Below are 27,853 nucleotides of genomic sequence, written 5' to 3'. Positions count from 1 at the left end.
AGGTAGACAGGTTCCTCCATCCGCACCCTGGATGTGGACCGGCGTGCCACCAGCTTTACATTTTGCACTTAACTATTTAGTAACTGAGACAATGATTTCAAAAGGAGTACGCTAGTCCTAACTAATATTATAAATGCAAAAGTAACTGTGTCTGTCTGTCTGTCTGTTACTCTTTCACGCCAAAACTACTGAACGGATTTGAATGAAATTTGGTATACACACGGTCTAGACCCTGGGAAAGAACATAGGCTACTTTTTATCCCGAGATTCCCACGGGAAAACTTTTTAAGACGAAGCGAAGCGCGCGGGTACAGCTAGTAATATATAAGTCAATGATCTGAGATAAAAGAATAGTTCGTTTATTTAGACGATCTTATGGTAAGGGAGTTCTCACACTGCCCGTATCACGCTGCGTTTTGCGTTCATTGTATGAACGTAGATGCGTTTTCTGTGTTACTGTGCGCGTTTTTGCTATACAAAAGGAGATACATACAAGCAACAGGACACGTATTCACGCAATATCTAGTGTGGTGCGTGGCAGTGTGAGACCTAACACTCAACTTTACTGTACCTTCAGTGTACCGGTTACACACCATATGCCTTAAAAATAATGATTATGGTGGTGATAACTTTGTATTTTTAACACCTAACCCTTATAAGGGGATCGATTGAAACCCCGAGTGGGTGATAATTGAAGCCGTATTTTTAAACTTCGCTTTTTGTCGTCGTTTTTTGTAAGTAGTAATTACTGACTTATGACTTTAAGAGTAGCTCTATGTTTTAACGTAAATAAATAAATTTATTAAGTATTTATAAATATTCAGGTAAGTAAAGTCAGCCTACACTTATAATTAACCTTTAATAGACTATAAGTACTTTATATTTATTACAATATGAAATCAGCTATAGCAAATTGATATTGACCGGTTATTTAAATTAGATAAGATAAGGTATGAAATAATTAGTAAGGAAGGTTAGTTAGAGTGAAGGATAAAACTTTTTTTTTTAAATAATAAATATAAGAAGTGAGGTATGTTTTCTTCAAACTATTAAGTCATAAAAGTTCTTAAGTAAGTTTGTGACAATTAGGAAACCTAAGTAATTAAGTAGAGCAAGCCATGTGTTAATAAGCGCAACCGAAACTGCATTTTATTTTTTTCAACTTTAACCAGTGTTTTATTTAGATCTATATTCTAAAATATGTAGGTACAGATAGTCAGTAGCTGAATAATTAATTAATAACAAGGCAAATTTAAATCTACAATGTGTGTTATGTAAAGTAACCCACAATTACAACACTCACTAAATCGGTGATGAACATAATGATTACCTACGTTTTCGTGGCCATGATTAAGTATGATCTTTAAATAAATCGCCTTCTTAAAATAAGTTCGCAACTCGATTGCGCCTGCGCAACTCAAAAGACATTTTCTTATTTGGTGTCGCTTAACGGTGCATTCCTATATTGACCGTTCATTCTTAAAAACTTTCTAATTAACGGAAATAGTGCACTGAAAATCCATGAAAACTAAATGTCAGCTCACCTCATCTTCTTCAGTATCATTATTATCATAAGCCGACGTATCAGGAGTGGCCGCGGGCCTCAGCTGGATCATTTCAAAGTACTTTAGGGTCTGCATTTTGCCACTCAAAAGTCACAACACAACAAAACGCGGCGGCGGCGATGCACTAAACAATGCGTCTACACATCACAATTGCCAGTTCTCGAATTAGAATCGCCCACGCGATCTCTACGTTTCGTCACCAAACATTGGACTGGAGTGCAGTTTACGAGCCTATTGCTTATAAACAAAACTCGGATATGGCCAGTATCACGTTTTTTCTTAAAAATGGAACGAGTTTAAATTTGAACGCGCGAGTTTAAAATTGGAATGTTAGAGCGCGGGCTCGCGGGCGCACGGCTGCGGTTGAACTAGCGGCGGAGTGGAGGGGGCGCCAGCTGATGGAGGGAACTCGACCACGGGAGGGAATGTAATGAGCTGCGCCAGCTACTTCACTACAACAAAAACCAACAGAAGAGGCCTTATTAAAACTTAAATTACAATTATGTTTACCAAGACCTTAAAGTGCATACCGGCACCTGTCGCATTGCACTTGTTACGTAGGTAAGTACGTAGGTAATATAGGGTGCTCATTAACTTAATTTGCACACAGCATTTTTTCGTAAACTTAAGTTATTCAACTCAAGCATTGTTAGTGACGTATTCTACATGCTATAATGATGATGGCAATGGTAGCGTGGTGTGGTGACCCCATCCGACGCTGGCTGTGATATCCGGTTCTAGGCACGCCGACTAGCCGACGAAGGCCTTGTATCTCTACATTCTGAGCTCTACAAGTAAATTTTAATCTCCACGGATTACGTAATGACGAGACTGATATGGCGATGGGCGAGTTTTTTTTTTAAACTTTAAATTTAAAGCAATGTTCGTTGACCGACCTTAATTTTGTAAATTTTGTTACTTATGTTTAAAAAACTAAATAATAATTTAAGTAGATAATCTAATAGTGCAATAGGTTAGTATAAAAATATCCCATTGCCTTACAAGACAAGGCTACATAACAGTAAAATTATGTATGAATTTGAAGTTTTGTTTTTTCCACGGTAGAAAATATTCTACTAAAATACTGACTGGAACAAAAAATATAAGTGTGTGTCAATATCTACATTTCAATCTTAAGAAATAGGCAAAAAAATACAGATGTAGCTTATACAGGCTGTTGCAAATGCGAAGCAACTTTTTGACTAAGTATATTAAAAAGTAACATGAAAAACAAATATATTTTTTATTTTTATTTTTTCGTGAATTTAGCTATTAAATTTCAGTTGATATTAAATTTTCCAACCACCTGTAGATTTACTTACAGAGGTATTATTATTACCTCCTACCTGTTTCCACTACAACTAAAGTGTGCAATTGATTATTCAAATAACTTTGGAACCGGTTAAGCATGCTAATGATATTTTAAATAACATAAAATGTAATCTGTTTACCTGCACCGATAGAAGGCTGATGCAGAATCGGATTTAAGGAGCAGCTCTAATACACATGGCTTTTTACAAATTTAGTATAATATACAAGTTCCGGACAACTAGACAGTTCACAAAACTTATTATCACTTCACTTAAACTGTACTATACACCACCTTACTATGCTATCATAGATTTTGGTTAAGTTACACAGGGCTTTACCACCAAAACTTAAACACATGCTAAGCGCTGTCTGTTGGCTATCAAACGCCTTATAAATGTTTCAAATTTTGATTTAAACACTCATTAAACATAGGTTATTTTTTTATAGTGACACAGACAGTCTCTACAAGTACACTGAACTATTAAACCGTAGACCGTCTGAAACTATTTTAGCCGCTCTAAAATAGTCTCGCAGCGTTACTTTCGTCTCGGGAGCTCACCCGGCCCTATGTACACAAGACTGATACACATCTCGATGCAACAGTGTCCTCGCAATGAGTGCGTTGTAAACTTAGATTTACAATAGACTGACAAGATGGTGACTTACAAAGACAAAGCAAAAAACTGCCCGCATTTTGTTTACTCAAACAAAACAGTCAAACCGTTTTAAGTTCAATCTAATAACAACCATTGTACCAATTCATAGAGTCGTAAATCTTCTAACAGAACTAATTCTAAATAAAAGCCCAGCAGTGTTTGTTATTTGTGAGGCGATTCTTTTGCACTGACACTCCATCTTGATATTATATTGTTAATCTAAGCTTATAAATCAGCATACAGCATGCACAATGAGAGGCTGACAGCTCAACAATTACTCGAGATTACCCCCCGTCTAGACAAAACGATTACAATGTATTATATACCGCGCTAACACCAACTGATCCGTACTGTATTAATTGAAACGGCTCAGCACCGAGATGCAAATTAATATAAACTTTCCGCTATGATATAGGGTTACTGTTAATAATGTCGTATAATAACGTAACGTATGTAAGTATCACCTACAGTTACATAAACCGAGGCTTCAACAAAACTGCAGCGTTTGGACAAGTAATACTTCAGCAGCATCAACTGTTTTAAAATTTATTACTTATGCACCAAATATACAGGATAGAATTAAATATTGTCTGGCAAATAACTTATGCTTTATACTAAATAGTAATGCATAGTAAACTGCGCTCCACATAGCTTGACCAAAACTGGAGAAGCAACAGTCTATAACAGCTCTTGAAACGAAAATAATGAATATTTCTGTCGTCTACTGTTGGCTGAAGGAAACAAGCCGATTACAACATTGGCAAAAAATTAAAAAAATATAAAAAAACAGTTAATTCGTTCGTGGATCGAACTCTACTTAATATTTTTGCAATGCGCATTAATTCTTGTAGGTAGGCCATTCTATATTAAAATTTATCTTTCTTTCTGCTGCAATCGAGAACAGCTACAGGCAAGCCGGCCTGCTCCATAAACCAGAACTCGTTTGCGCCAGAACCGGGGACACTGCGGCAGTTACACTTGCCTCCAGTCTCCATGTTAATTAACGGCATTTTGAAATCAATTGCGCGGATTATGGCTTGCTTTTATTTATTTTTATTTATTTATAAACACTTTATTGTATACTTACAAAACACAGTTACAAAAATGGGACTTATTGCCAAGAAGCAATTTCTTCCAACCAACCTTTGTTTGGTGGAGAACTAAAGTATTTAAAATAAACTCTTTTAATATAAATAGCTAACTATAAGCAAGTAAATTTAAACATAAATCAATGATGTTAGTATTACCACAACTAAAACATATCTAAAATAGAAACTTAAAATGCCTAAGGCATTTTATAAGGCATAAATCAGGTTATTGGGGCTGGTTGAAGGTTTAGGAATTAGACAGAATCCTCTCGGTTCGTTGAAATATGACGGGAGGTTACCGTGCTATGCGTCAGAATATTCCTAATTTTAAGTATCAGACCTCTATCGCCCACTGTTTGGTAAAGCCCTTATTTTGTGTACGCCAAACTTTCGACATTGTGCCACTCTTGTCCACTATTATGTACTTATTATTAATTTCGCTGCCTAAGCGCCCTACGTGCGTTGGTATGGTACATAGAAAATAGGGGTATAGGATCAACCTGGAAGGTTGAATCCCTAAAGATAAAATGGTTTTTTTTTCATAAAATTATCTATACTTAAACCACAGCTTCTCAAGCTGCATTGCAATTGATACGTGGCCATAGTCAACACCTACATAATGCACCTACTCATTCCATGAATGGCTAATGGCTCTTTCTATTTAAGTTTACGGAAATTTTTATACCACGTTAAATTAGAGGCATATTTATTACCTTCCACATTGAATTTAACAGTTTTAAAAAACATAAAAGCCTACTAATGAACTACGTTTGTTTATCTAATGGAAACTATTGACCTCAAACTGCATTCCGTAAACAGTGGAATAATTCCCAAATGTGTGGCGGTTCCGTAGGCCCAGGGGTCACTCTAGCTTCACAAAATACGAACGAATGAAAAAAAGAAAGAAAATTTATTTATTTCTAACACACACAGAAACAATACATACATTTACAAGAAAAGGTTAAAAAGTAATAAAAAATAAGTAAAAAATGAGCATGAATGTTGCTTCTCGGTGCCGAAATCGGTTCTAGCTCAGCTTGATGCTATTGCAGGTATACTAAACCACACCATAGCGCTGGTTTTCAGCTAGAACCCTTGGGATCTAGGATGGGAATGAGATCTGTCAGAAAATCGGTTTGGTTAATAGAGCAAGATGGAGTCGCGGTAACCGCAGCAATGCTCCTAAATTTAATTTTTCGTTAGCTGGAGTGACCCTTCAGGACTGGTTGGTGTAGGTACTCCATCTATTACCTCTTGCTGGACGGATGTGCCGCCTATAGAGACCAATTCAGTGTCGCAATTATTCTGTCATACGGTGACAATTCGCCTGGGCGAATGGACAGCTATGGTTGCTATGTTTATTGGTGCTCTGGTGGACACTATTGCTAGGGAATTATTGCATTATGGCATCATCGTCATCTAGTTATTTACCAATTTTCTCGACAGTCAATACATCCATCGATAATTGTGTAAATAAAATTTTAGTTAATCGACTCAATCATTAATTGGTCGTTAATATTGGGCTAAGAATATGATATAGAATGAAGTTACCGGCAAAACTTCCATTGAGGTATTTAATCGCATTTTCCGGTTGTTATCATATTTTCTGGTGTTAACCACATACGTTAATTTAATTACTTATCGGAGAGTCGTTTATAATTACATAACTGCTTACCTAATATGAAATTAAATATAGTTTTAGGATTTATTTTTAGAAGTGAAGAGTTTATTTTGAGCCGTTGGCTACATGTGTGTTGATTAAAGTAAGTATTTGTGTTTTATTATTTACTTAAGAATTTAGCTACCTTCGACTTTATATAGGTACTAAATCTTGAATAATACGCACGAAGATATAAATATATAGTTCAGTCACAATAGAAACATAATAAAATATGCGTGGACATTAAACTAAAATCTCCATAATAGTTAGGTTAGGTTACTTATATTAATATGACATCGAATCAACTCATACTGCAGGCTGCAGCTTAGATACATACCTATCCGAAGACCTGAGCCCGGTTTTATCATAATATTCTAGTCAATGGTTTTATCTACTAAATAAACTGGCAAAGTGTTATTTATTTTCTTTAAATAACGAAGTAAACCCTTCGTAGCTTCCCATTTGCTGTAGATTGCAATCTCATTTCAATGCAATGCATTGCCCCACCGGAGAGCCGTTTAGTTTTCAATACTCGTATCCATTAAATAGACTATTTGTAAGCCTTGGCCGGCATCGATTTGAATAATGCTTCGAGTTTAGTAACCTTACATGGCTGCTTTACGCACAAGCAAGCACCGATGTGATATCTCCTGTTTTATTTATGAAACCCATATGTCTCTACTTAATCAATCTATAAAAAGAGGTTACATTTTATATGCCTGACGTATGTCTGCGATAAAATGTTAAATCGTTTTCTCCCACGGTGTCTACATAAATATAAAAGTAAATACAGATCACTGCACATCATAACGAGTGAAACGTCTGGAAGTCACAAAGGTAGATAACATTGCCATCGAACACGTAAATACCAACGAGAAAACTTATCGAACGAAAACAAGAAATGTCGTAATATTCGTGTTATTTTCCCAACAATGGGGATTAATTACATGATGCTGCGCGGCGCGCCTGCCGCCATTGTGTGCTGCCTATTGTATCACTCTACCACCGCTTTATACACCGCCCTTAAGCACATCGTAATAAGGGGTATTTTACCACGCGAAAACTGTAATCTATACACTACGCATCAAAATGTAGGTACGTAGTTGTGACCAGTCATGTAATCCTGGAGCTGAAAGAATAGCTGCTACTTCAGAAGTAATAGCTACCTACTGCATTTTCTGATAGCAAATTTTGAAACGATATCAACACAATATCTGGAAAGCCAATCAAGAGTTCATCAAAAACTATACATTAAGAAACGGATCTAATATTCGCTTAACATGCTTATTGACCTATAATATTTAAAAACACAGAATTTTCATACACAACGACAGTGTGCAAACAGGCATTCTAATGAGCTGTAGCTAACAACAATTCGGAGATCATTCTCTACGGAAGAGCGAGTTGGAAGGCGGCTAGGGGAGTGCATTCGGTCACTAGAGTGCAGGACATCGCTACTTCCTCTCTCGTCGCTTCACAGAACGCAACACCACTTCTCCACATGCCGGCCGTCACGTATCACTCTGCTCGCGAGTCCACGCCAATACCACCCGAATTAAACAGGTATTAAAGTGGACGTTACGCTGCCGGCGCATTTTTGACACAAATATGTGGGCATCTCATTAGACATTCAAGAAGTTTCCGATTCATTAAGTCTTTTTTTTTCGGCCATGACATTCAAGGTGCGTTCGGTGATTGGGAGAAGTGGTGTTCCGTCCGGGGCGCGGCGACGGTACCTCGGGCTGCGGCTCCTCGCCCAGGGAGTCCCCGAGCGCCTCCGCTTGGCTCTTCATTATCGAATAGATTTTCACGTAGGGCGCCTTCAACAGCTGAGCCCGACACACAACATTCGTTAGTTACACAAGCATTTCTGTATATTCTGTCCGTGTGTAGTGTCGTGTACGGAGAGGACCCCGCTGTAGCTGCAGCTATCGCATCGTAAGCATTATCAACTGTTATCACAATACTGTTGTTTTGACGGCGGTAATCGGCACCTTTAGATGCAGTTATCTGTATTGGCTTTTAACAGCTTTTGTACCGCTTCGCCGACACTGCGACAATATCGGTCAAAGCGACAGCAATATAAAACAACAATAAAAAAAACAAACGTACGATAACAATTTGGCGCGCTGATCATCATGAATCAAACAATGAGTTTACAAATTAAAGTATAAATGTCGTCGCGCAAAACGTGCCGATAGTGCATTCACTTGAATAGAAAATCTGATTGATAGAGGCATAAAAAACATTCATGTCAAATGTGTACTGTAATGTGGACAGTGAAAGAGGTTGAGAAAAAGTATAAAGATATGGCATAAGAAACTCTTAGTCCATAAGAAAAAAATGTGTTAGGAAGCGTCGTTAGTCACAAGACGGATGTGTTATAGATGAAGAGGTAAAAGTAGGTAAGTAAGTAAATAAGATAGTAAAGAAGGCTGTATTAGATGACGGCTATGAGACTTACCTCCCATGACTCCTTGGTGAGCTCGGTCACGTCTCCGGAGCTGTTGGCGCGTTCGCCCTGCGACAATAACCACTAGTTAGAAGGTTAGGCCCAGTTTCACACATGAGTAAGTTCTACTTAACAACAATTCAGCCTGTCACAGAGCTGCATTAACTTAACGTTCTCAGGTGTGAACTAACTGTTAGTGTATGTTGAATCTGGTCCAGGTATCAGTGCTGACATCCTACCGTACGCGTTATCTCTGTGAGTGATGCATGCAAACACTGATAGTGGCATTTGCATATTATAAGGCGTACGCTGCCGTATTTTCACGTCAGTCAGACGCTATCTTTGTTTGAAATTATTCATAAGAGTGTATTTCATAAGGTTGTATACCTTGTTCATTGTGTTTTCTCCAATTACTCATGTTTATATAACAAGTTTTCCTTAATCGTTATAGTATTGTATTTATTAGACTACTATCATTTTTAGATCATGCGCATGTCCTACGAATTATACAGGTGTAAAGGTAGTAAAGATAAAAGAGTTGGCAATTTAGGTTTATGATGGTTTATTTAGTAAAATTCTAATCTCACCAATATTGGAGCGTTCTGGTCACATAATATTTATTCTTGATGAACTTCATGAATTTTCCATCAAGTTTTAATATTTGATTAAGTATTCGTAACCCATTAAGTCTAGACTGCATTATTAAAATAAACGTGGTTAGGTATATTGGCAGTAAATAAAGCTTAATGGCGCATGAGTTAATGATAGAAATTACTGGATATTTTATATGAATGGTGTTATTGTGTGATCAGTTTATTACCGCAATGTTTATCATCCTGTTGTTTTAAATAAGTTTATATTTATAACAAGTCTATTTACATACCTTCAAAAAGTAAATAAACATGCGGATCAATGAGTGTGTTATGTTATATGTGACCTGTGACTAAATTAAATACGTCTCGGCCAACGGCCTTTGTTTGATATTGATAACCTTCCTCACAGGTGGATATTCAATGTTTTATAATATGTATGTCGCAGGCATCTGGTTTAATCTCCTGTTTGATTGAACCGCTAGCCCGTTCATTGGATGACGCTATTCAGTTGTATGACTAAAGGACAACTCGTCAAGTCGTTGATTGTAACGTTCGACGTCTTGACTGAACGTCATTCAGCGAAGTCGTTGAATGGGATATAGTATAGCAACTTTGTAATGTCTGGTTAGGGTGAACATGACGAAGCTCTTATCTCACAAATTAACTAAAAAATAACAATAAACGTACCTTCATATTGTTGTTCATAATTATCCAGTTTCGCCACAATTTTTTCTTTGAAACTATCCGCCCGCGGCGTAAATCCATGTTGTCACACTATTTACGCATAGGTAAATCCATGTTATCACACAATTTTAACACAAATAACGCACTTTAAAGCTAATTTATTTGCAAAAAACTAACAATATAGGTGCTTTTTGTGTCAGCTGTTAGCTGTTAGACGCCATATTGGTTTTATTCACCACCTGACTGATTTTAAGTCAGCTAACTAGTTGGACGTTTTGTGACGCTTGTACAATCAACGTTCGGCCTAGTCATACAACTGAATAGCGCCATCCAATGAACGGGCTAGTGGTTCAATCAAACAGAAGATTAAACCAGATGCCTGCGACATGTATATGTTTTCTGATACCGTAAGTATAATAACGGTGTTAGGGGGCATACTTGTCAATCAGTCAACAATCCTCTGCTGCCAAAGAGCACCACAATACTCGTCCTTGGCCTTACCCAACCACTACTAGCTACCTGTTTATAATGCTTTATACACGGAGAACGTTGGTTATCAGAGCGCCAATCTCTGTATTGGCTTCTTATCAGTGCTGCCTGGTAGTCAGCTTTCTCTACACATGATGTTGTATAGGAGCCCGCGCACTAGGCAGCCACGGATTCCCATATATTTTACTGGCTTCCGCAACCTGGCTGCGCAGCCAAGCTGCCTAGTGCGCGGGGGGCCTAAGGATCTGCCACCGAACACGGCTGTTGCATGATCCTACGCCACGTCCACCTGTCCGTGATGTCCACTCGAGAACTCATTCGGGAGAAATCGACGAAACTGACTCACTGCCACTGCAGATTGCAGATTGCTCTTATGCATTAAGTACTCACAAACTGCCTGTTCAAACATTGACGGTTTGCCACGTAGTCAGTTTGACAAGGTACAAAAGAGTATAGCTACTTATGCAGCTGAGGGTACATCAGAGTATGTGTATATGTGCTGACTATTCAGTGCTTAAAAGTAGCCAAAACAGAGATCGCCTCTATGATAACCAACGTTATCCTCTCCATGTATACGCAATATAAACAGGTAGCTGGTAGTGGTTGGGTAGGGCCAAGGATGAGAATATTGTAATGCTCCTATGTCCAGCAGGGGATTGTTGCCTGACACATACCTTCTGCCCGGCGCGCGGCTCGTCGTCGTCCCACTCCGTGTCGGAGTCGATGAGCTCGTAGCCCTGCGCCGCCACGTCGCCCAGCGGCCCGTACCGGTCCGGCACCCAGTGCGTCAGGAACTTGAAGAGGTCGTCCACGCTGCAAGGAATAGGGAATATGCATAAATTTTTTAAATACTTCTATTGGATAGTTTTACATCACTTTATTATAGTAAAAAAAAATTCAACGCCAAAATAAGTAATTTCAGGTATTTTAAAGAAAGTTAAAAAATTACAACCATCACGACCACTTTGAAATTCCCGTCAGGATGGCGGGCTAGTGTGACGTCATAATCTTTTAATTTCACGGCTCAGAATAATGAGTCCCGTCAGTCGGCATAGATTTTTTACCTAATCAAGTAATCATAGAGTACTTTTGTATTTTCAACAAACCAATGTTGTCATGGTAACAAACGAAAAAGGAAGTGTATAAAGTGTGATCAGTGGCTGTTTTGTAATGGTAATAAAGTGTGACCAGTGGCTGTTTTTATACTGCGTAATAAATTTAATGTGTCCAGTTCTTCTGATTACGAGAATTCTTCCATAACTTAATGTAGAAAAAAATAACAACTTTTGAAATATACTAACGACTGCCATTATAACCTAAAAGTAGAAAGAGCAACTTGTGTCATGTTCATGTCATAATACTTACAATACAAACTCGACGACCGAATGGCGTAGTGGTTAGTGACCCTGACTACTGAGCCGAAGGTCCCGGGTTCGATTCCCGGCTGGGGCAGATATTTGTTTAAAGACAGATATTTGTACTCGGGTCTTGGGTGTTGATATTTATATTTAGTATCTATCTATCTATGTATTTGTGTAGATATATCAGCTGTCCGACACCCATAACACAGGTTCTGCCTAGCTTGGGGTCGGATGGCCGTGTGTGAGATGTCCCCACATATTTATTTATTATTTATTATTAAATTTAATTTTATTGTGTTGCAATATGGAGCATATTTGAGTGGCTCGTTGACTAGCGAATGGCTGTTTACGGCTCATTACAAAAGAACAACTAGTGGCAGCCTATACACTACCAACAAAAAATATAAAAAGTCCTAAACTTTGCAAACAAACAAGCATATCAAACAAGAAGTGGAGAGGTTATAGGAGGCTAGGATCTATTGGAAGAATTTTTATGTGATCCATCGTGTCTGATCACAACGAGCATCACAAACACTCGGTGACATTAACATTTCTTTGTTTACACTTGACATTTATTTTACTTCCGCCGTAAACGCAAATAAGTTATTATTCTGAGATTGATATATAAAGAATTTTGACGTCACATCCGCCCTAAGAAAATGGGTGACGTTTCTCTGAAGTTAGAATTTACCGAAGTTTATTTGTACTTTTCAACTTCATTTACTTGCTCAAAAATAAATTATAATCAAAAATATTGATGGAGGCGTAGTTATAAAATAACAAAGTTTATTATAAATAATATTTGACCTTTATTTGAACTTCTTGCATATTCCCTATTGAAAAGTGTTAAGCTACAATCAGGCTGCCGCACATAAGAAATACTTTTTTGCCGAAGTCGCGCTGTGTGACTGAATATGTAGGCATATTTATGTCATGCAAAGAATCTTGCTTCACATAAGAATTCGTTTTACAGGTCCTTTACTGTACTGGATTCAAAACCTACAATCGCTTGTCATCAAGGCCTTGATAAATGAAACAAGACACCGATACTGAGGTCTCAATATGTTTAAAACAGCTAGCTAACCAGCTGCCCTAGCTAGTCCCCAAAAATCAACCTAGGTTTTAACTTCAGGCAATCCAAAAGTTTCGCACAACCACCACCAAACAACAAACAGCGCCATCTACCGCCAAACTCACCGGTTACGCGGTACCCCAAACCAGTACTCGGGCTTCATGCGCTTGCGGCCGTAGCTCATGAGCGGCGTGGTGCGCGGCAGCGGGCGGCCGGCCGGCTTGCCCATGCGCAGGCGCAGGTACAGTGGCGGGTCGTCGCTCGGCCTTGCTGGACGCGGTATTAACTCTGTTGGGGAGAGGATTTTTGTTAAAAAAGTGAGGTGGGAGATTAGGCTGGAAAGGAAGCTTATTTATGTTACTTTCCAGGGTAATACGAGTGCAACTTGCAAGAGGGTTTGTGACGGGGGTTTGATTATATGTATTTGACAACCATTGTATCTAAGAAATTTATATTTTTCTTGATTGAGGTTTTATAATATGAGCTTATTTATGTCACTTCAGTGGAGCCTTACGTTGCGAGTAGAAGGTAATGAGATACAAGACAAAATATAAAACTCCTTAGTTTACGTCCAGGAAAACTCGTTATTTACAAATACACCCTATTACAAAGTGTTCTTATAACATGTGCCACAAAACTCACTATCAAACGACGCGAAGAGGTCAGGCATATCATCCACAGACACCATGCTGCGGTAGTCCAGACGGGGCTGCGTGGCCGAGCTGGATGAAGAAGTGCTCTTGGTGTTGGAGCGCCCGAACCCGCCGAGGGAACTGCGTCTGGATGTGGCAGGTATATGGTTAGAATGAGAAGAGCTATACTGTATTTCTTTCAGGGCTCGTTTAGTAATAGGCACGTGGAAGTTACTTGCAGCAGAGGCGCAAGAAGCGTTTATCACGTCATGTCTTACATGACATGATAAAAGTTTTACGTCGCGGTCGCTCTCGAGGCATTGCGCATTCTGACATTATGAGAGCGCGGTGTAAAAGTTCTACTCACGTTTTAGTATGCGAGTCTTGCGCCCAGTGCCATTGAAGAATAAAAGTGTTACGATCACATATTATAAGAAGAATAAAAATATGATGGCATCATATTTACTCCACTAGTAACTTTGTTATTGTGACTATTTAAAAACGAACCCTTTGCATTTTACGTCAAAGGTCAAATAGCGGCATAGTAATAATGAATAGGGAAATGACAATTTCCAATGCTAGAAAAGTGACAAGCCCCTACGAGTATTGTTTTGGAGGATATTATGCCTCTTTTAGATCTTTTCTGCAATGCTAAAAGAAACACAGTATAGTTATAATTATTGTAGAAAACATTTAACAGTCTTGACAAAAATATAGGCTTCAGCAAATAAATGAACAATTCATAGTAAAGTGTCAGGATTAAACCAATTATACTTACTGAGACAAAACCGTTCGCACAAGCTAGATAATAATCATGCCAAATATTTCATATCGACTCAACATTGCAAGGATTGTGATGACGGAAAGCTAGTGAAGACTGAAATAGATGAAACACCAATGACTGATCACAAAAACGATGAGGTTACTTCTCTATTTATGATCGGTTCCTAGATGGATGTTGTAATGGACCTATCTCTAGGCGGGAGAAGGGATGATCGACTATATTTTATTCCTAACACATATACATCATGCTTTTAGCACATATACTTTAGTTGTTATCAAAAATAAACTGATTGAGGACTTTAAACCACTCAAAATTTACATAAATCTAATTTGTGCAAACGAGTACATATGTTTGAAAAAAATATCGGTTATCAAAGTATAGATCTAAAGTCCACAATCACGAAACAAGACAAGAAATAACACAGTAAAAGTGGAAGAGTCGTCTAACAGAGAAGTGGGTGGAACATAAGGCAACATTCACACGACGAATGCCGAACATAGAGCAAACGAACGACCGAGAACGTTCTAGAACCATCCAGAACCTCACACGTACCCCGAGGCAGAGAAAACGTCTTGAGGCGCCTCCTCCGACGGAGTTTTACTTAGAAACAGTCCTGTACCGAACTCCACTAGGTTCATTGGGGAACTATGTCGCACCAAGGAACGTAGTGGGTTGGGTTGCCGTTTCGGTTAGCATCCAAGGTAGCAGAGGAAAAATTACAGTTAATTATTTTTTGGTTGGCAGCATGTGTATATGTGTGTTTTGTTTTTGTTGTTAGATTGGTAAAAGCTGTTTTAGCTGAGTATGGGATAGCTGGTATTATTACAGTTGCGTCATGTTATAATATAATACAATATGTATTATTACGGTGATTGATTATACTTCTAAAGTTGCAATTGCAAATACTTCGGTACATCTAAAATGTCTTAAAGAGAACTTAGCAAGTACAAATTTTAGATATACCGCCAATGACTGACTTAGCAATACTATTATGTTTACATAATGAAGAAGCAAACCACACCCCTGAAGATGACGCCATGATAGTTTTACTGTACAATGCATTATCGTTATAATGTACCATTTAATTCATGTTTCGTGAACTAATAATACCATAAAGAAACGTGCACCGTAAAAGCTCAATAAATTTTTCAGTTATATTCAATTCGAATGCAACGTTTCTTTCTCAACATTTTATCTCTCCTCCTTTAAAAGGAACAAATCCACCACCCGAAAACTACTCTCTCTGAGGCGAAATAAAGTAAGGTGAATACCCTCATTTCAACAGCATCAAGTATCATACCTGTTGAAGACCTTTGAGAATACGCTGGTAGAGTTGTGGCTGTCGGCCGAGGTGGGCAGCGAGTCGCCCTGCGAGCCCTGCCCCGCGCCCGCCGCGCCCTCCCCGGTCAGGCCTTCCACCCAGGATAGCGGGTAGGAGAGGCGCTTTAGCATCTGTGGAGGAATGGAGGGGGTTTAGTAGAGAGGTGACTTTGAATAATGAGGGAGAACTGATATTTCTATAAAATTTATTAATGGAATTTATTAACTTTTTTTATTGATATCAAAACAGAAAAATTGTTTGCATTTGCTTATAGGTACGTATATGTTAGCATTTTCGGATGTTTTTTTGCGACAGTGGCGGCACTTCATCAGTTAGAATGTAGAACTCATGCTGTAAATCCCACAGCATCTATTTTACCACATCTTACACTTAGCAGTTCGCATCCAGTTGTTTTTCCCGCAATAGTAATGACATCTATGCATGCAATTTATGCCACTAAATTAAAGTCAAAACCCCTCACCTTATTCTTCTTATCCGGCTTGCCGACCTCCTCCTTAGCCGGCGGCTGTGCGTTGGATCCGTCGAGTGAGAAAGAGACGTTCGCTTTGCGCGGCACCCTCTCGTTCTCCCCCAGCGGGGGTGCGGAGAGGGGCGGCTCGGCGCGGGGGAGGCACACCGGCGGCACCCAATCAGCTGACAGCACGATGTCGGCGTCGCTGTACACCTGTAGTTGATGGTGGAGTTGGTATAAAGGAAAAGGTTGAGTCTGAAATTTTTTGACTAATTAAGGCTCTTATGTTGCAGCCATATCATTGGCCGAGTTGAAATGCATAGATCTGCATGCGATATGTTTATTTGTGTGATTTAAATATGTGTTTGTATAGCTTCATTTTAGCATTCGTGCCCGCAGCCTCGTCTAGTTCTCTAATTCATCACAAATAAAAATGTTTCATGAATAATGGTGCTACAACTATGGATTAAGTTCAAAACAACAATGGTTTGTAGTACCAATGAATACAGATTGTACCTATCATTTTGCAAATTAACTTAGTAAAAAAAACCAAGCACTAAAAATCTAGATGGTAAATTAAGACTAAAACCAAGACATAGAAAAACACAAAACGGGTCCCCAACAGAACACAACTCGTGGAAACAGCACACTCACAAACATGGTATAATAGAGAAGTGATTACTAACGTTCACCTGCAACACCTGCACAGAAAGTCGGAAGACATGGAAAAGAGAAAAGAAGACCATCAGTTGAAGAACCTCACCCTACAGAAATACTCACTTCCCGAGTTTTTGGACACAGTAACGGCAAGCGAGCATTGGTTGAAAAAATACGTTATAAGGAGCACGTGCGACTTTTGCAACAGCAAGCTTTGTGATTGGTCCACTTTTACGCAACCAATCACAGGCCGTGCTGCTACAAAATGCTGCACGTGTTTGCTAGCGTATTCGAATTAATGTACTCATGGTTGCCTTACACAAATTTGTCAAAAACCTGGGAGTGAGTATCATAAAGATTAAGTCACAAAGATCCTATAGGCCACAGACTTGTCGATTCTTCCACCATCAAGGTGTTCACCTCATCAGTTACAGTCGACACGTCACTGGGTCTATGACCGCGGAATCGTTCTAGAAACTTCTTCTCGAACGTGACGTCACACTCGTAGGCACACACGCAGTCTTCCGAGGCCGAGGGCTCCCGGGACTCGTAAATAGTGGAGATCTCATGGTAATAATCGTGGTAGTGATGGTGGAAATAGTTGTCCTAGAAATTGGTTAGTTGTTAGTTTGGTTAGATTAGTTAGAATATGGATGTAGACTACAACTCAGGTTGCACGGGTTACGATAAACTCGTGTTAAACCGATTCGAATTGTAACTTTATCATTAACGCAGCGTAACAAAACGGGCTATTAAATCACCGTTCGAATCAGTCATACCTTTCACCATGAACCGCTGCATGTTAATGTTATAACTGTTAACAAAAGGTTACATAACGTTAGTAATAAACACCAAAATCACCCTCCATACAACAAGAACCCTACCTTCTTCTGTTGAGCCGGTGTAACGTGCAACACGGGGTCCCTAATATCGATGCCAGAGTCGTGGTAGGACAGCTTCACTAGGTGCTGCGCGCCATCGTCGGCTGCCGGGGGCTCCTCCGGAGCGTCCCCGCCCTCAGTACTCTCGGCGCGCTCGTGAGCTGACGAGCCGTCTATGCTCTCGTCTTTGGCTACGTCTGCGGTGGATGATACCTGCAAGAGGAGAGATTCAAAGTTGGAAATTGACGCGTTCTTTTGTTTTTGAAAGTTTTGAATTTAGAAATAAACGCGTTCTTTTCTTTTGTTTGTTTTTAAGACTCTTGTGCTATTATTTCACCTTGGAAAAAGGGCCCGAATGGTGAGAATGTAGTGTAGAGTAAATGTTACAGTTAACTCGCAAAGTAAAGCTTTGATTTTTTAAATTTCGTTACTAATATTTTATTTTCACCTCTTAACTTCTGTATTAGGTACATAGTGGGTATAGTAATAATATTACTTACCTCGCTTGTTTGATCAATGGAGTTCCTGTCCTTGCTGGGAATGGCCCAGTGGTGGTCCAGCAGTGATTTCCGTCGATCCTCAACCGACTGTTGCTGTAAACAAACCATACGATTGTAATGTTTGACAAAATGAATTTGCTACGCGATGTCCTAACTATCCATTCATTAACGTATGTACGTCTTTAGTTATTCAAATGTATTTTAATTGCGTGAATATAGTAAACATTGTACCACGTCATTTCTGAAAATCGATTGTTACATTTTAAGTAGTTTGGTGTAGGTAGTGCTCTTGTTATTTTATGAAAAACTTCAGACTTTGTTATTGTCATACAAAATAAATGTTATGGCTTTTACACTGTAAACAGAATAACAAGACAACATCATTGCTGCACCAACTTAGCATTTTATGCTAAAACTAGTTGTCGATAACCAACTATGTACGTTATTATTACACAACTGTGAAATCTGCAACATTAAATTCACACCTCTCTCACCGCACACCACTCAACATCTCACTACGACAAGGTTCCCCCACCTGCAGCGCGGTCGGCGTGACCAGATTCCTGTCGAAGGCCGTATGCTACAACTGTGAAATCCGCAAAAATAAATTCACAATCCCACCCACCGCGCTTCACTCAACATCTATTACACTACGACAAGGTCCATCATCTCACTATGACAAGGTTCCCCACCTGCAGCGCAGTCGGCGTGACCAGGTCCCGGTCGAAGGCCTTGGGGAAGGCGGCGCCCCCGCGCTCGTCCTCGCCCGACCCCGGCCGCTCCTCGCCCTCGCCCGTCTCGAGTGTGGCTGATTGAAGCTCGGGGAATGTCTCGTCCTGGGGATGGTTACATGTTTATTGTTATAGGAAGCATATTTAAAGGTTACAGGAATATAGCAAGGATTTTGAAAAGATTAGAGTGCAGTTAAGTTAAATAAATTATTTAACTTCATTATTGCTGGTAATAACATTATTTTCAATAATGAAGTTAAATAATTGTCACAAATGAGATAAAAACAGATTACTTTTGTAGCTACATGTTAGATACAGATACACATAGGTTACTATCTTCAATGAAAACATGCATTCAGCATGGACCTCGACAAACTTAGTCGCGATGTATGGCTTTGTTCTATAAAATATAGGTACTTAAATGTGGAGAGAAGTTAGAAAAAAATCTATACTTACTTTGACTAGAAGTGAGTCTTTGCCAGGGGATAGCTCAGGTTTATTCATGTAGTAGATCTCGGCATTTTCAGCTCTGAAAATGAAAAAGACACATATTAATAAAAGCTATTGTTCAAGACCTACTTTTCCAAAGTTTCATAATTACAGGCTATTATGTAAAAGACTAGTAAATAGGTAAGTAGATTATTGTTTTCCCTGTATCGTATTTGTACTTATTCATTTGCACCGGTCACATAAACGATGTACTCAACTAAGTTTACTCATATCGTTTATTTGTCTTACAATGTAGCATATGAAGTTATAAATCTTTTATTTATTATTAATAGCTACGTTTTACATTAAATATAATCGATACGCATAAGACTAGACTGTCCAGTATGATAATTTTAAGTATTGTAAATAAAATATGTACTTTGCTAATTGCACCGTATTGTATTGTAAGTATATTTAAAATTTTCCATTCACTTGTTACCAAGTGGTTTAGAAACAAAGTATGCGAAATGTGAGAATGAAAATAAACGCCTACTTATATTTAAAGAGTAACGTCTATTATGCGTTTTAGGAGTAACTGAATATAACGCGAATGGAACTTTTGTCCATATTTCCTCAAGGTCCATTTCCCACCACGCTAGTCCACTTTAGGTTTGTAGGTTCACATATCCATTATATTCTCTGTGGGGGTGTAAGTACCTGTCCCTGGCTCTCTCGAGTGGAACCTTTAGAATAGAATAGAAGAATAGAATTCTAAGGTAATCCCCAAGGTCTAAACTGTTTTCCCAAGCGTGGACCATTTTCCACCACGCTGGTCCACTGCGGGTTTGTGGGTTCACATATGTACTAAATCTAGATATGCAGGTTTTCTCACGACGTTTTCCTTCAACGTTAGAGCGATGGTATTCATTGTACTTAAATTAAAATAACTCATTGGTATATGCAGCTCCTGCGTCTTAGCCTAAAGAGGATTCAACTCAATTTGCACCCTAACAACTCAACAACAAGACTCCGTAACTGCTCTATAATAGAGTCACTTGATGGCGCTGTGGTCGAATCTACGTTACGCGATGCAATTCAAAATGTACCCTATTATAAGTGCGTTTTGTCCACCACCGCCGTCCCGTCACCGTCACGTCACCGAGATCGAGATGACGGCGCCGAAGTAGCACATCCGTCAAGTCATATTAAACTCGGCATAAACTAATCTCGTTCTAGACGTGACGCTGACGGCGGCGGTAGACAGACGCACTAATAAGACAACATAACACTTACTTCTGCGCGTTGTGGTGCGGCGGGTGCGTGCGCATGTGCGCGATGTCGTAGAAGATGGCGGCGTTGACCACGTACTCCATGGGCGCGATCACGCCGTACGACTCGGGCCCGTGCTCCATCACCAGCGTGTCCGACACGTTCGGGTCGAACATCACCGCGTTCGGGGTCACGAGCAGGACGCCCGATACCACGCCCTGGGGGAGAGAGGGAGAAGTTAAAATAGAAGTGATGGTTTTTGAGGTTGTATGAGAATCAAATGTAGAGATGGCAGCCGGAAAATATGTAGGGGTGTCTTGTCTAAAGACCTAAGAAAAGAAAGAAATATCATGATATCGTCCGCCATTATAAATGTTTAGTAACAGATTCATGTAGTCAAAACAATGTACCGCATTGGCGCACGTGTTTCCTCCCTTAAAAAGCCTGCAAGAGGACATAAGCTGAGTTGCCGAAAGGATCTTTAATGTCGACCTTAAATTTATGCCTTGCTTTGACAGTATACGAACAGAAAGAGACAGATATAGATTTAATGCCGACATTAGCTTAATGTTCTTTTCTGCAACGTAAGACAATATTCCCTGGTGGTATTACTGACCTGTCCATCAGTGATGTGGCGCACGTTGATCTTGAGGAAGCGCTGCGGGCCGGCGCTGCTCGAGGGAGCCTCGGGCGACGACGGGCGCAGGCTCTCCAGGATCTCTGCAAGTGGACACAACTGTTAGTATTGAGGTAAGGGCATAGTGAGACCAATATTACTCTATGGTAAGGGGTTCTATTCTATTCTCTGTGGCGGTATAAGTACCAGCACATGGCTCCCTCGAATGGAACCTTTGTTATAGAAATATATGTAATAATGATACTCTATTAGTCTGATTTTATACCAGTTATAGTTTAAACAACCAATTTATTTGGATGATTTACATTTTGTGCACTTTTTAATTATAAATCAGGCTTTGGGAATATGAATCCCACATTCATTTGAATAGTTTACTTTTTTTAACTGAGTATCATAACAAGATAATACCTGTAAAACATACTTATAGATGCAACAAAAGATTGAATATTAAATAATTTGTTAGAACTTTAAGGGCCTAATATATGAGCAGGTACATACAATACATAGGCACAAAATATATACCTATCCAAGGTTGGTAGGTACAAGTACATTATTCACCTTGCACGGTGGTATAACAAGCGACGTTATCGGTCCACATAACTGCATGGCGATAAGCAACTTTCAGCACCCCCATCAATTGTGCCATAATCGTTTTGATAACAAGATAGAGCTATAAACTTGTAATAGCCTGCTATCGGAGATGCCAGTTAAAATAACCGGTCTTTAATGGAAACAGTTTTAACTGAAAAACGTGCGTAATAATTTTAGCTTCACTGAAACACGTTTTCTAAGTACTTAACTATCCTTTCCATGTTTTGGTTAAGTAGTGTACTTTACCTAAATTATTTGAACGTTAAGTGCTCTATGGTTAAGCATGCAAAACTTTTGACAGTTTTTACGTGCCATTATGGTTACAAACAAAACATTCAGTTCTTTTTAGTTCTTAATGTTCTTATACGCCTTTCATGAGGAAAGCAAAAGGGTGTTACTGCAACTCTTATTCACCAATAGGATTCACCGTAGAGGGTCGGCCTATAGCCACATTTCTGGCAGAACAAAACATCGATTTGATAAATAAATAATGCATTATCTATTTTGAGTAGGTATGTATTATATTCTAAGCGAGTGCCATTGTATCTTACATTAGTTAAAATTATCAGTTTATCATAATCGTTACTATAAATACCTACATAAATCGTTAATCTCTACTCAGATAAAGATATGAGCATTATTATATTTTAATCAAAGCAACTAAAACTTTCTGTAGCGAGCATTAAAGAAAAAAATACATAAATGTTTCATATCTGCGTTTAACATGCATTTCAGTACATAAGAACGTTGGTAGGTAAGCATTACCAGCCATGACTAACGTTCAAATAGTTAAAACAAATACATTTCACGCGCGCTCCACTTTCAGTCTTTCATGTTATGAGCATATTTTATTTACCAACGACCTTGTACATTGCATCGCCATAATCATTCAAAGCTTAGCCATAACATGTGAAACTGAGTACCGTTTATCCCGCCATTAGAGGAAAAGTGAGCTGATGTCACATGCAACTGTCGGCTCGACCGAACAATGCCGGCCTGCCAGCGTTTTCATTCCAACAATAGCAATTGTAATTATGTTATTTACATAACCTTAACAAAAGCGACTTTACTTTATGCTTGCTCGTGTTCTCAATCTACGGCAGAATACCGGCTTCCATTTATTTTCCACTACTAGATATTATTGCAATTATAATGAAAAATACATGGCGTAGGGTTTGGTTACTCAACAAAGAGGTTGTTATGAGTGCAAATACCGACCTTTTTCATTGGCGGGCTCGCTGGGGGCGCCCTGCGTGGACTCCGAGGTGTTGTCGCCGCTGTCCGACCTCCCGTCCGCGTCCTTGTCGCCATCTGCAACCGGGACACGTTAGCAACAGCTGATCCACCACAACAAACACTACATCACGACCCACTGCTGGGACACAGGTCTCCCCGGAAGGGAAGGAAACAATAACTAGCTGCAACAGTAACGCACCGTGGTACCAGCGCTTCATGAATTCGCTGAACATTGCGGAGTTATCACGGGCATATCTTGGCGAGATAATTGATTAGCGACGCTATCGCTGATAGGTCTACGGGTGTGTTGGCGGGCCGGCGGCGCGCGCTGTACTGAGCTGGCTGCGTTGCGGCAACAGTTTCGTAAGCGTGGAGTAAATAAGAAACTGGGGGATCACTCTATATGACGAAAAACCTGAGCAAGCGACTCTATCTCGTATTTTAACGTTACAATTGCACGATAGTTCTCGTTCGTTAGTTTTTCGTCAGTATAGAGTAACCCTCCTGAAGTTTGGCGCGTCACAGCTGATTGGCCACAAGGCTGCCGCTTTGTTTTCCTCCGCCGAAGTGAGCAGACAATACCTCACGTGGGCCGACACTCTCCTACAACAATATGTAATCCGATACACCTCACTCTTTCTAGCTGAAAACACATTACTGAAGCGTAGGTGGTAGATGTGTGCAGTATCCATTACTAATTAAATACGATCCGAAAATAGTATGATAAAAGAATAAGAGAGAGTTAATGATCTTTTTGAAATAAGCAAATAACTTATAATTTATAATAGATAAGAATCAAAAAAACAACGCATAACACTGTATTAGATTATTAATTAAACAACCCTTTACTATGACAACAAAATAAACATGAAGTAAAACACAAATAAAATTGATAAATTATCATACCTATGAAACAACCTAAAAGTCTTTCAACAATCACACTAAAGTATTGTTTAAAAACCTTCATAGTATTCGTTGCATATGTGCAGGGTGGACAGCGCATGGTACTCGTATGGTCAGTTTGACACTACTTTATCAATCAACACTTCCTATTGCAGAGTTTTGTTACATACTATCAACATATTCTGTTAACTCAACTAAGAGTCATTTTGTTTGATCAAGTGTTGAACCTCCATCATCGTACACAGCTAACACATCAATAAATCATTTATAAAAATACTTGTACAGCTCCACTACTGATTATTAAAGCTGTATTATTTCCAAACGTTTATTAACTTTTGACATACAATTGCATGCCTAGGTATAAAGGTCTATAATTTAATGTAAGGCAAAACCTAATGCAATCACGATAAACTTGAAAACAGTAACAATCCATGTTCTGTATTTTAAACGACATCAATAAAGTATTGCATTTGTTTTTCTTAGCTATAAAATCGATAACATTATAATAAATTTACGGACAACGCATTAAATGTAGTAAACATTTAATGCGTTGTCCGTTTCCGTTATGCCAGTCCGACTCAACCCTCAAATCACTTAATAAGTAGACAGGCAAGTAAACACTGACCTATGTAAATCCATCATAATTATGTTGTTTCATTATAATAATTAACTCACTTCCACACCGTAATCAATGCAAATTACTGTAATGTCAGCGCCGCCGTAAACACTACATAAATTATAAACATCTAGTGAAATTGCGATACTAAATTCATTTTAATATTCGGTTTACGAACAAATTAATTTAAAATTAAAAAGATTCCGTCATAAAATAAAATAACACTATTCTATTCTATGTGCGGGTGTAAGTACCTGCACCTGGCTCTCTCGAATGGAACCTTTATGCATATCCCCAAGGTCTAAACTGCCTTCCTAAGCTTAGACCATTTCCCACCAAGCTGGTTCACTGCGGGTTGGATCACATATCTAGATGTGCCAAATCTAGATAATATGCAGGTTTCCTCACGATGTTTTCCTTCACCGTAATAGTGATGGTATATATTGTACTTAAATTCAAAGAACTCATTGGTTTAGTCAGCGCCGGGATTCGAACCCGCATCTCTGAGAAGCGGGCTCTTACCCAAGCAAAATAAAATATGCTAAAATGCGACATCTTAATATTTTTCATCTATTTCCTATGATCGCGGCAACAGGTTCTTTTCAGTTTTGTATAGATCAAGCCAAAAATATATAGGTGTTGGCAACATGAATAAATTGTCTTTGCCTTGTGGGCATCATAGATTTAAAAAGTAAAAATAAAATATACACGACAAGTTGTACCAAGCGGCGAGTCTCATTTTTTCCTCCTCACTCGATTAAAACCAGCAAGTAGCAGTAAATACTGTTTTCTTCATGCAAAGCATTTATAAGCCAGAGTGTTAGCTCACCTTTCCTCTTATCCGGCACGAGCAGGGTCTGTCCGGGGAAGATGAACTGCGTGGCGAGCCGGTTCAGCTTCGTCAGCTCCGAGGGGGTGGTGTCGAAGCGCGCCGCCAGGGAGGTCAACGTCTCTCGGTCGCGAACCTGGAAATAATAAATGAATTGGTAAAATACAGATGGAGAATTATGTGACACACTGGGAAGAAATACAGCAATCAAATATGCCTAGTACAACCATCAACGTTTCGTAACATGAAGGCTGTTTAGATTCGTCGCAAGAGCTTCACTAAGGTTTGCCACCGTGGTGAAATGATTGGCCAGTAAGAATAGCGTCAGTCGCTGACTGAATAAAGGGAAAAAGTCACTGGAGGAAGATTTTGTGCAGTTTGTGCACCCTCTGAAGGAAGGCCGTGGACAGACGACTGTTGTGGCGCTCTTTGGAAGAGGCCCAAGTCGAGCAGTGGATGATTATCGGCTGCTGATGAAGACGCCTGGTCGTAGTAGTAAGTGACTAACAGGGTGATTTTAAACCGGAATTTCTACAGCAAAAGCCGGAATAGGATAGGACTGATTTTAAATTAAATGAACGTATTTTAACAATTAATTAATTGGATGCGGAAAGCTAAAGATCGCATCCAGTGGCGTGCTTTGGGAGAGGCCTACGTCCAGCAGTGGACTGCTATAGGCTGCTGCTGATGATGATGATTTTAACAATTCCGGAGCAGTTCCGGAGTCAATAATGGAAGCGTCAGTCAAACGCTTCTCAGTCATAAAAAGCAATAGGTACTCCTCAGAAAATACATCAAATATGTATTAGAATATTTATACAATCCAACGTTTCCATTTTGTAATTTCGCTGCCTTTTCAGCGGCGTTCGGAGTGAGTGAATCCATTTTAACAGCAGTTAAGGCCCAAGGGAATTAGATACAGGGTGGGAAGGGTGGAGAAAGGTGTATTTACATTTACACTAGTAGGTAAATTTTTGATATATGATTGTACTTTTTCGTAGCTTTTTCTGTTAATTCTTGGATAGAGGAAATCTATTAGAAGATCAGTGGCGCAGTGGTTAGTAAAGCTGGGTTTATTGTATTATGACTCTATTATCCGGGTTTCATTCCAAGATTGAACCCGGGATAATAGAGCCACTAGAGTTAGAAACATGGGTACTCTAGCCTACCATTCAATAGTACAATAACTTGTAAAACACCGGATTACATTTTAGCAATACATGACACACGTTTAATTTAAGTAAGTACTTGGGAACAATACTAATTAATAATGTCCTCCTAGCCGAATTTCGACTACGGCGGCCAATCTCATTTGAGATCAGCCATCTACGCAGGAGTAGATTATAGTGCCCAAGTGTGTGCGCAGTACACAGGAGCACTCTCTGTTCCATCACTCTCATAACCCAATGGGACGGATTGACCGACACGACTGGAGAGAGCTAGGCGCAGGACCGACTGCTTTACATGCCCATCCGACAGCATGGATCGTTTCACTGTTTCGGACATCAGGTGATCAGCCTTCTATGTCCTAACCAAACTTAGAACCACAATTTAGAAACACAAATTGATGGTCCCACCCGGGAATCGAACCCGGGACCTCTGGGCCATGAAGCGAAGCTTCTACCACTAGACCACAGAGGCAGTTGAACGTAGATGGCTGATCTCAATTGAAGATTGGCCGCCGTAGTCGAAATTCGGCTAGGAGGACATACTAATTAATATACAGGGATAAACAAAAGCATAACTAAATTAAATAAACTTACCGTGTAAGTCTTTGTCTTAATTGGCGGTGGTGGGGGCAATCTCTTGATTTGGTCATCGTCATCTGAAAAAAAAAATACATTTAATTAAAAAAAAAGCAAATAGCAGGTGGCTCTATTCTATTATATTCTATTCTCTGTGGGAGTGTAAGTACCTGCACCTGGCTCTCTCGAGTGGAACCTTTGTGCATATCCCCAAGGTCTAAACTGCCTTCCTAAGCTTGGACCATTTCCCACCACGCTGGTCCACTGCGGGTTGGTGGGTTCACATATCTAGATGTGCTAAATCTAGATATGCAGGTTTCCTCACGATGTTTTCCTTCACCGTAAGAGCGATGGTATACATTGTACTTAAGTTAAAAGAACTTGTCAGCGCCGGGATTCGAACCCGCATCTCTTGCGTGAGAAGCGGGCGCTTACCCGACTGAGCTACCACCGCTCAATGCGCAGGTGGCTCTCTAGCCTTAAGTCCATCGACACAGGTTCGAGCGATGGGATCCAGGATATGCCAAGTCAAGAAACAAAAGATTATTGACTGAATAATGATGATGACGAACGCACACATGTGCTCTCGGATCTAAACATGGCGAAGGATCTTACAACAGGCTTGTGGAAGCCAGAAAGTCTTCAGATAAAATAAGTGCATTTACGTAAGTATTTCCTTTGCATTCTGC

General features: G+C 39.4%; 1 protein-coding gene across 19 annotated transcripts in view; it reads right to left on the bottom strand.

Moving 5' to 3' along the window:
* The window catches only part of LOC105382504 (TLD domain-containing protein 2), a 94,712-nt gene that overhangs the window by 8,754 nt on the left and 58,105 nt on the right, over nucleotides 1-27,853 (bottom strand). For 8 of the 19 annotated variants that reach the window (XM_038108166.2, XM_048625772.1, XM_038108171.2 and 5 more), the window contains 18 exons: nucleotides 27,183-27,244; nucleotides 25,420-25,555; nucleotides 23,054-23,146; nucleotides 21,224-21,327; nucleotides 20,632-20,825; nucleotides 19,366-19,438; nucleotides 18,871-19,014; nucleotides 18,179-18,271; nucleotides 17,682-17,891; nucleotides 17,218-17,403; nucleotides 16,150-16,353; nucleotides 15,648-15,799; nucleotides 14,900-14,992; nucleotides 13,574-13,710; nucleotides 13,057-13,219; nucleotides 11,173-11,311; nucleotides 8,745-8,801; nucleotides 8,017-8,109 (listed from right to left, as the gene is read on the bottom strand). In XM_038108166.2, the coding sequence (XP_037964094.2) occupies nucleotides 8,017-8,109; nucleotides 8,745-8,801; nucleotides 11,173-11,311; nucleotides 13,057-13,219; nucleotides 13,574-13,710; nucleotides 14,900-14,992; nucleotides 15,648-15,799; nucleotides 16,150-16,353; nucleotides 17,218-17,403; nucleotides 17,682-17,891; nucleotides 18,179-18,271; nucleotides 18,871-19,014; nucleotides 19,366-19,438; nucleotides 20,632-20,825; nucleotides 21,224-21,327; nucleotides 23,054-23,146; nucleotides 25,420-25,555; nucleotides 27,183-27,244 (2,333 nt within the window). Of the gene's footprint in view, nucleotides 1-1,544; nucleotides 1,922-8,016; nucleotides 8,110-8,744; nucleotides 8,802-11,172; nucleotides 11,312-13,056; nucleotides 13,220-13,573; nucleotides 13,711-14,899; nucleotides 14,993-15,647; nucleotides 15,800-16,149; nucleotides 16,354-16,826; nucleotides 16,842-17,217; nucleotides 17,404-17,681; nucleotides 17,892-18,178; nucleotides 18,272-18,870; nucleotides 19,015-19,365; nucleotides 19,439-20,631; nucleotides 20,826-21,223; nucleotides 21,328-23,053; nucleotides 23,147-23,270; nucleotides 23,427-25,419; nucleotides 25,556-27,182; nucleotides 27,245-27,853 lie in introns of those variants that run through there. The other 11 variants (XM_048625773.1, XM_038108177.2, XM_038108169.2 and 8 more) reach the window with 9 other exon arrangements.

The sequence above is a fragment of the Plutella xylostella genome, chromosome 15, assembly GCF_932276165.1.
Source record: "Plutella xylostella chromosome 15, ilPluXylo3.1, whole genome shotgun sequence".
In the NCBI taxonomy this organism is placed as follows: Eukaryota; Metazoa; Arthropoda; class Insecta; order Lepidoptera; family Plutellidae; genus Plutella; species Plutella xylostella.
This window is presented reverse-complemented; position numbering and strand designations above follow the sequence as displayed.